General features: G+C 40.4%; 1 protein-coding gene across 1 annotated transcript; it reads left to right on the top strand.

The window, feature by feature from the left end:
- Positions 1–7,451: 7,451 nt before the first annotated feature.
- LOC104424950 (receptor-like protein kinase HSL1) lies at positions 7,452–11,307 on the top strand. Its single transcript, XM_039305654.1, has 2 exons — positions 7,452–10,065; positions 10,278–11,307. The coding sequence occupies exons 1-2, from the start codon at positions 7,482–7,484 to the stop codon at positions 10,709–10,711; spliced, it is 3,018 nt and encodes a 1,005-aa protein (XP_039161588.1). The 5' UTR covers positions 7,452–7,481; the 3' UTR covers positions 10,712–11,307.
- The last annotated feature ends 149 nt before the right edge of the window (positions 11,308–11,456 follow it).

The following is an 11,456-nucleotide window of genomic DNA, read 5'->3' as shown; positions in this document are numbered from 1 at the left end:
GACTCAAACTCTCGTGTTTACAGAGAAACTGTCCGATCAATTCTAAATTCGTTATATGGATGTCAATTTAATCATAAATTTATCAATCTTACCAAAGTTTTAATGGCGGTCCTTCCAACCAATTCTTGACATAACTCTCTAAGGCAGTGTACCACATAAGATGGCTTGCATCGTGATTGACGAGAAATATGATTGAAAGACATAAAACTGTTGTATATATTTCAATTCAATTTTAAACATCTCAATCTTTTGGAAATTTTAATATCAATTCTTCCAATTAATTCTCACCACATATCCCTAACGTGATGGTATGCCGAAGTTTCAATTCTCGACACAAATCCTTAATGTGGCGATATACCGCATAGGATGACATGCATCGTGATTTTTGAAAATATGATTGAAAAGCATAATATATGCTCAATTCAGTTTTACACTTTTTAATTTTGAAGTTTCACTGCCAATTCTTCCAATTAATGTTCACCGCAGATCTCGGACGTGGCGGTGTGCCACGTAGATGGCCTATGTCGTGATTTGCAGGACATTGAAAGGACTAAATTGGTGGAATTTCGTGCGACCGAAACACATGTGAATCGACAGCACGAGGGTGGTGCATGCCCGTGGACTATTGGAACCTCTTTTGGGGCCTTTTTTGCTTGGACCGGTCAAAGGAAGAGCAGCAGCAGCAGCTCAGCAGCAACCACTCCATTGAAATTTGTGGTCGTCCCGCATGAGGACAATTAATAATCAATCGTAGGAATATGCTCACGAAAGCCTTGGGGTGAATAGCGCGTGCGAGGTTCCGCTATGGACAAATGGTCAATATTCACGTTGTAAAAATGAAGATTTACTTTTTCTTTTTTCTTTCTTTCTTTAAAATGTATTTTGTTTTGTTAAAAAAAAATCAATGAGAATGGAGATATTGGAAACGATATTTGTTTTAGGCTAAAAAGGAATGGAAACAAAAAGAAAAAAGAAAATTACATTTCGTGAGATTTAGTGAAAGCTTGCTTCTCTTATTTTTGTTCGCAAATTGCTTCCGGTCGTTTCCTTACTTTTCATCGGTTGTTTTCTTTTTCTTGGACGGGAGTAAAGATGGAAATTTGGACAATTCTTAGGAAGTAAATATATTATGCTTGATGTCAGTTTCGATAAATAGAGTTTCCTCTGGACAAGTATTTATTGATTACATGAGATAAGCTCTACATCTACACGTTTTGCGAAAAATAATGGACACTTTTGCTATATTGTCGGATGATTCACGGCAAAGTTGTTGGACTCAATCAAACGGCTATCAACGAATGATACCATTTGTCAATGAACGATTGACAAGCATCATCAATCATTCAACAGCTTGTGAAGAGTTCAATAATTTTAAAAATCTAACTTTTCTAATTTCTCCTTTTCACATTGACTTTAAAGACGTAGAGAGTTAGAAAGTAGGCCTTGGTATGTAACACACCATGATCACTTTTGTCCATAGTTGAAATTGTTTTGAATTGTCTCATTTTGTTTATCAGCTGTTTTCTTTTTCTTTTAAGGCAACGAAGATGAAAATTTGGACGGTTCTTAAAAATTAAATATATCAATGCTTGATGTCGGCTTCGATATACAAATTTCCATTTGGATGAATATTTATTGATTACATAAAATTAGCTCTATATCTACATGTTTTGCGAAAATAAAATTTATGGACACTTCTGCCATGTTGTCGGATAATTCACGGCAAAGTCGACGAACTCAATCGAACGGCTAATTATCAATGACCATTGACACAGTAACCCGTAAAGATTGCCAATCGTTCAATTGCTAGTCATTCAATAGCTCATAAAGAGCTCAATAATTTTAAAAAATCTAACTTTTCTAATTTCTCCTTTTCACATTGACTTTAAAGACTTACAAAGTTAGAAAGTAGACCTTGATTTGTAACACATTATGATCACTTTTTCTAGTATAAACCCTAAAGTAGCCCATAATCTATTAATTAAAATAGTGATTCAAAACTAAGTGAATATTTTGTTCGTAATTTCGCAAGTGTTGCGCTATATTCGATGTTTCTATAAATAAATAAAAAGTGAAGGTCTAATTTTGTTTTTTTTTTTTTTTTTTTTTATGTTCCTTGTGTATAATTGGTGTGTGAAAAAGAAAAATAATTCAATGAGCATGGAAATATCGGAAAACATATTTTCATTTTAGGCTAAAAAAGAATGATTTATTTTTTAATTACATTTCTTGAGCTTTAGTGAAAGCTCGCTTTTCTTATTTTATTTCAAAAATTGTTTATGGTCTCCCTTTTTATCAGTTGTGTTTGTTTTCTCCTTGAGCGGCAATAAAGGAAGAAATTTCGACAATTCTCACAAACTATATATATACCGAATTCTGCTTGGATGAATTCTAAATTAGTTATTGGAGACTTAGCTCTCTACATTTGAATGTTTTGTGAAATTAAAATGTTCCCACACTGACAATTCTAAGTCTTTTTCTTTCGAATTTAATATTTAAATTTTCTAATTTCTCCCTTTCACATTGATTTTAGAGATTTGGAAAGTTACAAAGTAGGCCCTGGTGTGCAGCACACCATCATCATTTTCTTTTCTTTTCTTTTCTCTTTTAAAATGGCATACGTCCAAAGTAGCCCATAATTTATGAAATTTATAATTTAATATCAAGTGACTATTTCGTATATATTTCTGCAAAGTTGCACTATATTCCGCAAAGTGTTGCAAGAAAAGAATAGATGCATTTCACACTACTCTTTTGGAATAATGCTTGTGTTTCTTGCACTTTGGGAATGCCCGATTCTCTAAGTCTCAGTCAAAAGAAGCTCTAGAACCGAAATATATATATAGATAGATTCACGCACGAGGGTATTCTCTCTTTTCTTTCTTTCTTTTTCAATTTATTTTCTCAATCTAACTTCTGCGTTAGGTTTAGGTTTGGTTTGAGCTTAGAAAAAATTATTATTTTTTCTCGAGAGCATTAAATTAATTTTGTCTCCTTCGTTTCAATTTTCTAACCTCTACACTGCTACAGTTTGTGTGTAGGCATGGCTGGATCGCAACTATATACTTGCCTGTCATCCTTCATCAATGGCTAAACATCCTGCCTGAATTACTTTCAATACATGTACACGAAGAAATAAGATATAATAAAAAAACAAAGAAAACGGCGCGAGTATGGATTCTCGATCGCGTCAAGTATAAACAATTCAAATTCGGGCACTTCACCTGGGTTTTGGATAGCATTTTACCTCATCGATAAGATCAGCGAAGTATTTTATGTGCTCGGACTTCATCCCATGCTTTATCCGATCACCAATAAATACGGCGCTTGGCCCAAAAAAAAGAGGGAGCGGGGGGTTATGCTATTGGACAATTTATGCTTGGAAGGTTTCGAGCTTGCCCCTAGGATTTATCAACTTTTATATGCACAATATGGTGAATAATGATGTCATATATAGCAGAATTTTGTTGAAGTTTTCTTGACGGCATCAAATACTAGGAAAAATACAAAAGGAGGAGAGACGACATTTTGACCATAGTTTCTTTAACAGAATTTTGGTCCCCCATAGAAGATTTATAGATGACGAATGGGCATTGGAAATCATTGATTTTTTTCTGTTTACTCCTACACAAAATGGAATTCGGGGAGTGGGCATGTCGAGGGGGCCCAAAAAAAGAAAAAAAAATTCTCGAGATGTAAATTCCGCAATCGTCGTCCTCATTTAGAAACTTAGGATTGTCGCAGAAAAAGGTGCAAAATAAATTTTACATGCTATAGTCCTCCCTCACGTGTGGACGAAATAATTGAAAAAGCCAATCACCAAAAAAAAAAAGACCTAAAATGGTTAAGATGGTAACGTCAAGAGTCAAATTTTAGATTTATGGATTGTTAAATGAGACAAAAAAAAAAATTTATATGCGGAACATATAATATATTTTTATAGAACATCGCTCTAAGGATTTTTCATTTTCTTTTTAACTAGTGCTTCTCAGAGATGTTTTCTTTCGATCTTTTCCTTTGTATTATTGCTTTTAGGGTTTCAAACGCGACTAATTCTTTTTAAAATAATTGTCAACACCTAAAATCACATTAGATCATGCGAAATCTTTTCAGTGCATTTAAAAGATTGAAAAGATTTCAACTTATTGTACAAATATTATTTCAGTCATAATTTTTTTTAATTTTATCAATTTAGTCATAATTCTTTACTTAAAATTTCAATGTAGTTATTTCCGGTCAATTTTTCCGTGAAACCGCTACGTGACAGATCAATAATCTAGTTATTATACAAGACATACTACCATATTAGTAATTTCTAATGAAAATTGACTAGAAGTTCTACATTGAAATATCATGTAAATGTTTAAAAGTTTATGATTAAATTCGCATATGCACAATATATTCAAGACCAATGAGACAATTTTCTCTATGGTCATGACAACTGTTCTCCTAAGTCCAACTGCCAGCATTTTTTTAGGAAATTAATAATGGAATTCCAAACATAGCAGTCCCCCCCACCGGGAAAAAGGTAGATGGTCTTCATTTTACTACCGTCCGCAATTGAGGGGGATGCACTTGCAATCAATTCTTGGATTCGTCCCTCAAATGTTAAATCCCAATCAAATCGCTCACCCGTCCCTCACTGATCTTCTTTGACTTGGGCAGCCTCCTGTCGTTGAAATCTCGAACAGTTGGATGACCAAAAGGGCAAAAAATTCAATTTTTATTAGGCCTTTTGCTGCAAAGTTTTCCTCTCCAGAAATGTCCTTATTCGATCGGCCCCACTTCCACTCACCAAAATTAAATCACGTTTGATACTGTACTCACGTTTCGTATGCCATTTGTCAGGGATAACGCTCCATGATGTGATCTCTCTCTCTCTCTCTCTCACCCTCAAACAGTACTTTTTAAAAATTATTTTTGGTTATTTTAGTAAGAGATATAAAAAGGATAAAATGTAAGAGATTGGAATCTAAGTGAAGGACAAAATCTGGAATGTAATTTTCTCTTATATATCTTTTTTTTATACTACAAAGCTAGATTAGGTATAGTTTCTTGTATTGCCTTTTATGAAACTCGACTATTCACATGAAACGTGACACTTCACAGCTATTAAGGAAATTGAATAAGAGTGACTACTACTTCACATGATTTTCCATCCATAGACACTTTATTCCCATATTCTCTTTTCTCTCCTCCTCTCTCCTTTTCTAGCATATGACTTTCTTATATATTGAATAGCTGGATTAACCTTCATAAAATTCGGCTCTTCACATGAAATATATCATTCAAAGGCCGTTACAAGAATATGATCCAAGTGATTACTTCACATGAATTTTCCAATCTATTGTCACGTGTTCTCATGCTATAAGAATTAGATAAGAGTGATTATGTCACATGACTCATGCACCTATTATATCCTTCTAATTATTAGAGAATATAAAACGTGAGAATAGCGAAAAATATGAGTTCCTTTTATTTTTTGCTAAACATAATTCCCTTGTTCTTAGACTTATTTCCATTAATTTCATCCAGTTGTATCCGATCTATTTTTTTTTTCCAAAAAAGGAAGAAGAGAATCTCATCGCTTATCTCCACTAAATATTTGCAACTAAAGAAGCAAATCTCCATCATCTATTCCAAGGCTTTCAAAGCCCTCTAAAAAAGTCAAACTCAAACGGTAAATACCGAGGAAGAAAGCCTGGGGAAATGGAGAGCACATCCTTTTCCCTCTCGCGTTTGCTGACTCTTTTTGACTGAAGCTTCTCTTTGTCTGGACCATATTCTTAAATTCACTCAACGCCCAGAATGGTTTTCTTTTCTTAATTTTCCGACAATAACACAATAAGTTGACTGAAGTCTTTATTTTTTTTATTTAATTATTTATATATTCTTGAGCACAAGTACGGAGACTCCGCTGCCTAAGGATCAAGGAACGACTTGTGAGTCTTATAAATCGATTTAAGTCAAGCACCTGCGGCTTATACAAATACGTTTGCCGATCTATAAATCCCGTAACTTCTCTTGCCACCCAGAAGATTGACTTACCGTTGTTTTAATGCATTGAATTTGTAAGACCATGAATACTAAAAATATTTTTGCATAATGATATTACAAGTTACTGTTGTGTATCCAATATAATCAAACTGCACATGCTTTGCGAGTATGCAAAAATGTGGCATTGAAAAGATTTTGTAAAATTATTCAAATATAAAACATTTAACTTTTCAGTTGATGTAAGGAAATTGTTGACACGGTACGAAGAAATTGAAGATATATGCGCAAAAAAAAAAAAAATGACAATGTCTCCACTTCTTTTGATATGTTTGTGATGCAGACGAAGAAACACTTGGAAAGGGATCCACGGAGATAGTGAATTAAATGATGAAGTGCCGGTTACAATATCTTAGACGCGTATTTATAAATAGGTCTTAATTCATGAGATAATCAAATAATTGAAATTAAATAACATAATCAAGGAAAATATATTGATTAAGGGGAAAGTTTTCAAACTGCTACTAGAAAAATCTGTAAAATACGTCCGAAATTTTTGACATCTTGAAAATAAAAAATAAAAAAGTGTGAGTTTGAGATCAAATATTGTAACTCATATAATTTCGAAGATCCTGCAACATTTTTTGATTTGTGGGACTGTATGCTCTTTCGACGCTCAAAGATTTCCATATAAGTATTTGCCAGTTGTTCTACATCAATTTGTTCATGAGATTAAAATAAAAATTGAAGTACATGAGAGATAAAAAAAAAAAAACACAATTATTAACCATTCGTCCATTTTGGTAACACTTATAGAATAACAAAAAATGCTCCGAGTTGAAGAAAATAATTATGATCCCATCAAAAGTAGTGGTTTCCCAATGCTTCTTTACGTTATAATACAGATACATCACATTTCAAAAATCATCACGCTTCAAATTTCAATTAGTTCAATAAATAATTAAGCTACATTTTAGTTTCTATTATGATGCATCTAGGATTTGCTTCACTGCAAACCATAAAACCACAAGAGAGCCAATGAGATTCTTCAGTATACATTATATTTTAACAGCACTACGCTCCGGTTCATTTATTTCGACATATAATACGAGCTAAACCACCAACGAATCTCTAGACGTCGTTTCTCATTGAAAATGAAATAAATGAATTGTTATTTCGCAATTTTTTTTTTTTTTGTAATGCACTTACTGTACAAAAAATCTCTCTCTCTCTCTCTCTCTCTCTTTTAGCGCAAGGATACATACCTTAAAAATAGCAAACAGTTAAACTCAGCGTCCAAATCCATCACTGTACAAAACCCATCGAACTGGGGACCCACCACCGTCATCCCCTTCCTCCGGTCGTCTTCTTCCTTATATCAGCATCAAGCTCCTCTCCGCCATCTTCAACCTCCCTCCCTCCCTCCCTCTCTCTCTCTCTCTCTGTGCGCGCCTCTGTTCCGCAGAGCAGAGCAGAGCAAGAGCACGATGCGGCCGCCCTCTCTCCTCCTCCTCCTCCTCCTCCCTCTGTTCCTCCTCTCGCTGCCCCTGGCCGCCCCCCTCAGCCAGGACGGCCTCTACCTCCTCCAGGCCAAGCGCGGCCTCTCCGACCCCGCCGGCGCCCTCTCCTCCTGGAACCCCCGCGACCCCGACCCCTGCAACTGGACCGGCGTCCACTGCGGCCGCCCGGACCGCCGCGTCACCTCCCTCGACCTCTCCTACTCCCAGCTCGGCGGCCCCTTCCCGCTCTTCCTCTGCCGCCTCCCCTTCCTCTCCTCCCTCAACCTCCGCTGCAACAACCTCAACTCCACCCTCCCCTCCGCCGTCTCCGCCTGCCGCGCCCTCACCCGCCTCGACCTCCCCGATAACCTCCTCGAGGGCCCCATCCCCGGCTCGCTCGCCGCCATCCCGGGCCTCGCGCGGCTGAACCTCTCGTTCAACAGCTTCTCCGGCGGGCTGCCGCCGCGGTTCGGTGAGTTCGCCCGCCTCGAGTCGCTCTCGCTCGTGAGCAATCTCCTCAACGGGACGATGCCCTCCTTTCTGGGAAACGTCACGAGCCTCAAGAGGCTCGAGCTCGCTTACAACCCGTGGACGCCGAGCGATCTCCCGAGTGAATTCAGTAACCTGACGAACCTCGAGTACCTCTGGCTCAGCGACTGCAAATTGACGGGCCCGATTCCGGAATCTCTCGGGAGGCTACCTCGGCTCTGGAACCTGGACCTGTCAGTGAACCAGCTCACCGGGCCGATCCCGAGCTCGCTTGCCTGGTTGAAGAGCGCCATCCAAATCGAGCTCTTCAACAACTCCTTGTCCGGCGAGTTGAGCCTCGCGTTCTCGAACATGACGAACTTGCGGCTCATGGACGTGTCGACGAACCAGTTGACAGGGGCGATTCCGGACGACCTGTGCAGCTTGCCGCTCCAGTCGCTCAATCTGTTTGAGAACCATTTCGAAGGGACTTTACCGGAGAGCATTGCATTGTCGGAGAATCTACAGGAGCTCATGCTGTTCAACAACAAGCTCAACGGGTCGCTGCCCAGCGATCTCGGCAAGAACTCGCGGCTACAGAGCCTGGACGTGTCGTATAACCAGTTTTCGGGACCAATACCTGAGAACTTGTGTGCGCATGGTGAATTAGAGGAACTTGTGTTGATCTATAACAACTTTTCCGGAACAATCCCGCCCAGTTTGGGAAAATGCGAGAGCTTATACAGGATCAGGTTGAAGCATAATCAGCTCTCTGGAACAGTTCCGGAAGGATTATGGGGATCACCTCGCGCGTATTTGCTCGAGTTGGCAGAAAATTCACTTGTTGGGAATGTTCCGGATGCGCTTTCCGGCGCACATAATCTCTCTGTCTTGGATATTTCTAGGAATCTGTTTTCCGGGCCGGTGCCGGATGTGTTCGTGTCGCTGACTAAATTGGTAGAGTTCCATGGTAGTCACAACAATTTCAGTGGTCAAATCCCCAGAAGTTTGGTGCAATTGAGCCGGTTGAGTACGCTCGATCTTAGCGACAATGCACTTTCCGGTGAGATTCCTGAGGGAATCAAGGGGTGGAGGATGCTGAATGAGCTTGACCTGGATAACAATAAGCTGTCCGGTGAAATTCCGGCTGAAATCGGCAGTCTGACGGTGCTTAATTATCTCGACCTATCCGGGAATTACTTTTCGGGGAAAATTCCTGATGAGCTGCAGAATTTGAAGCTCAATTTGCTCAACTTATCAAACAATCAGCTCTTCGGTGACATTCCATCAATGTATGACAAGCAAGTTTACAAAGATAGTTTCGTCGGTAACCCGGGATTGTGCGGAGATCTGCTGGGTCTCTGTCCTACAAGGAGCGATGGGAGGAAGTCGAAGTCCTTGTGGATGCTCAGTGTGATTTTTGTGCTCGCCGTCCTTGTTCTTGTCGTGGGGATTTCTTGGTTCTATTATAAGTACAAGAACATCAAGAAGGCTAGGAAAGGCGCCGCCATGTCCAAGTGGAGATCGTTTCACAAGCTCGGCTTTAGTGAGCTCGAGATCGCCGATTGCCTCAAAGAAGATAATGTCATCGGCAGCGGAGGTTCTGGAAAAGTTTATAAGGTCAAGCTGAGCAACGGCGAAGTAGTCGCCGTGAAGAAGTTAAGAGGAGTGACGAAAAAAGAGGCTTCGACCTTCGAGCCCGAGAAAGACGGGTATCAAGTCGAGGTCGAGACTCTAGGGAAGATCCGGCACAAGAACATAGTGAGGTTATGGTGTTGCTGCAACACAGGAGACTGCAAGCTTTTGGTCTATGAGTACATGCCGAATGGAAGTTTAGGGGATATGCTGCATGAAAGTAAAGGGAGCTTGCTGGATTGGAGGACGAGGTACAAGATCGCGCTTGATGCAGCAGAGGGGCTTTCGTACTTGCACCACGATTGTGTCCCCGCGATCGTTCACAGGGATGTGAAGTCGAACAACATATTGCTGGATGGAGAATTTGGAGCTAAAGTTGCCGATTTCGGAGTTGCAAAGATTGTCAAAGTTGGCAATGGAGAAGAACAGATGTCTGTCATAGCGGGATCCTATGGCTATATCGCACCAGGTCTGTTACTTTATCATTTTTACGAAATCCGAATCAATTCGTTTGCGCAATCTACTGTTACATGTTCGAGATCGATTCTTCAGTTCATTGTTTGAAATTTTGTTTTGTGCATTAGGTATTGCATCAGCATCATATTACACTTTCAAATGTCTCTTCAGAAATAGCGACATGTGCTGATCCAATTCTAACGTGAACTGGACTGTGTGATGCAGAATACGCCTATACTCTTCGAGTGAACGAGAAGAGCGACATATACAGCTTCGGGGTAGTCATCCTGGAGTTGGTGACAGGAAGGCTCCCAATAGATCCTGCTTTCGGGGAGAAAAACCTGGTGACATGGGTCAGCGCCACCTTAAACCAGAAAGGGATCGACGACGTGATTGACCCCAAACTCGATGCCAGTCACAAGGAAGAAATAACCAAGGTCCTCGAGGTCGGCCTCCTCTGCACCCATTCACTCCCCATAAGCCGGCCCTCAATGCGAAAGGTGGTGAAGCTGCTGCAGGAAGCTGGCTCCGGCGGCACGGCCAGGATCGTCAAGAGGGACGGCAAGCTGTCGCCTTACTACTACGAAGACGCCCCCAATAAGGCAAATTACTCGTCGGAGAACCCAGTGCAGTACATGAAAGAGCAGGGGAGCAAGTAGAAGGGGGGAAAACAAGAACCCCATGGCTTCGCCCCTGTGGAGGCACGAGAAATTGGGGAGGAAACCATCGGCGCAAATGCCTCGTAACTCTAGGAATCTGTGGGCTAGGCTTGTTCAGGTGTTCCCAGAGCTAGTCCTTAGTTAGGTGACGGGAACATGCGAACAAAGGCCATGTCAACTCTTAACACATGGGAAAAGATCCCATCCCAAGACAAAAAAAAAAAATCAACTACAGCGGCAGCAGCAGTACCGATTGGCTGGTCCCAGTTTGAATTTTTTGCCCCTTCCGATCGGGTGCTCTTGCGGAAACGACCGGCGTGTGAAGTCACTGGTGATGGATGACCAGCCTATCGTCCCATTCGGTCTAAAGGACAGCTTTCATTAATTATTGGTGTTTAGCTTGTTTAGCTTTTAGTGCATGTGGCGTAGGTGCAGTGGTGGTGGGGGGGACGCTTTGACTTCCATGCCGTCCTGCATTGAAGTGCCCATGGGGTAGTTGTAGCTTCGTTTTTGTACTTTTGCTTCTGCATCTTCTTCGCACGTCCTTTCCATTAAGAAATTGCAGAGGAAATTGACGGGAGTTTGCATATTGCATATTGGCCCCCCTTAGGTTCTTAGGATTTGCAGCAAATTGCCCAGAAACTTTTCCAATTGCTTTAATTTGTCCCTCCAAACCGGCTTGTCGGCATAGTGCCCTCGGTTACAGGACAGCGTGCGAATTCTCTAGAAGTTGGTTGTGATGTGT

Source organism: Eucalyptus grandis, chromosome 11 (assembly GCF_016545825.1).
Source record: "Eucalyptus grandis isolate ANBG69807.140 chromosome 11, ASM1654582v1, whole genome shotgun sequence".
NCBI classification, from domain to species: domain Eukaryota; kingdom Viridiplantae; phylum Streptophyta; class Magnoliopsida; order Myrtales; family Myrtaceae; genus Eucalyptus; species Eucalyptus grandis.
This window is presented reverse-complemented; position numbering and strand designations above follow the sequence as displayed.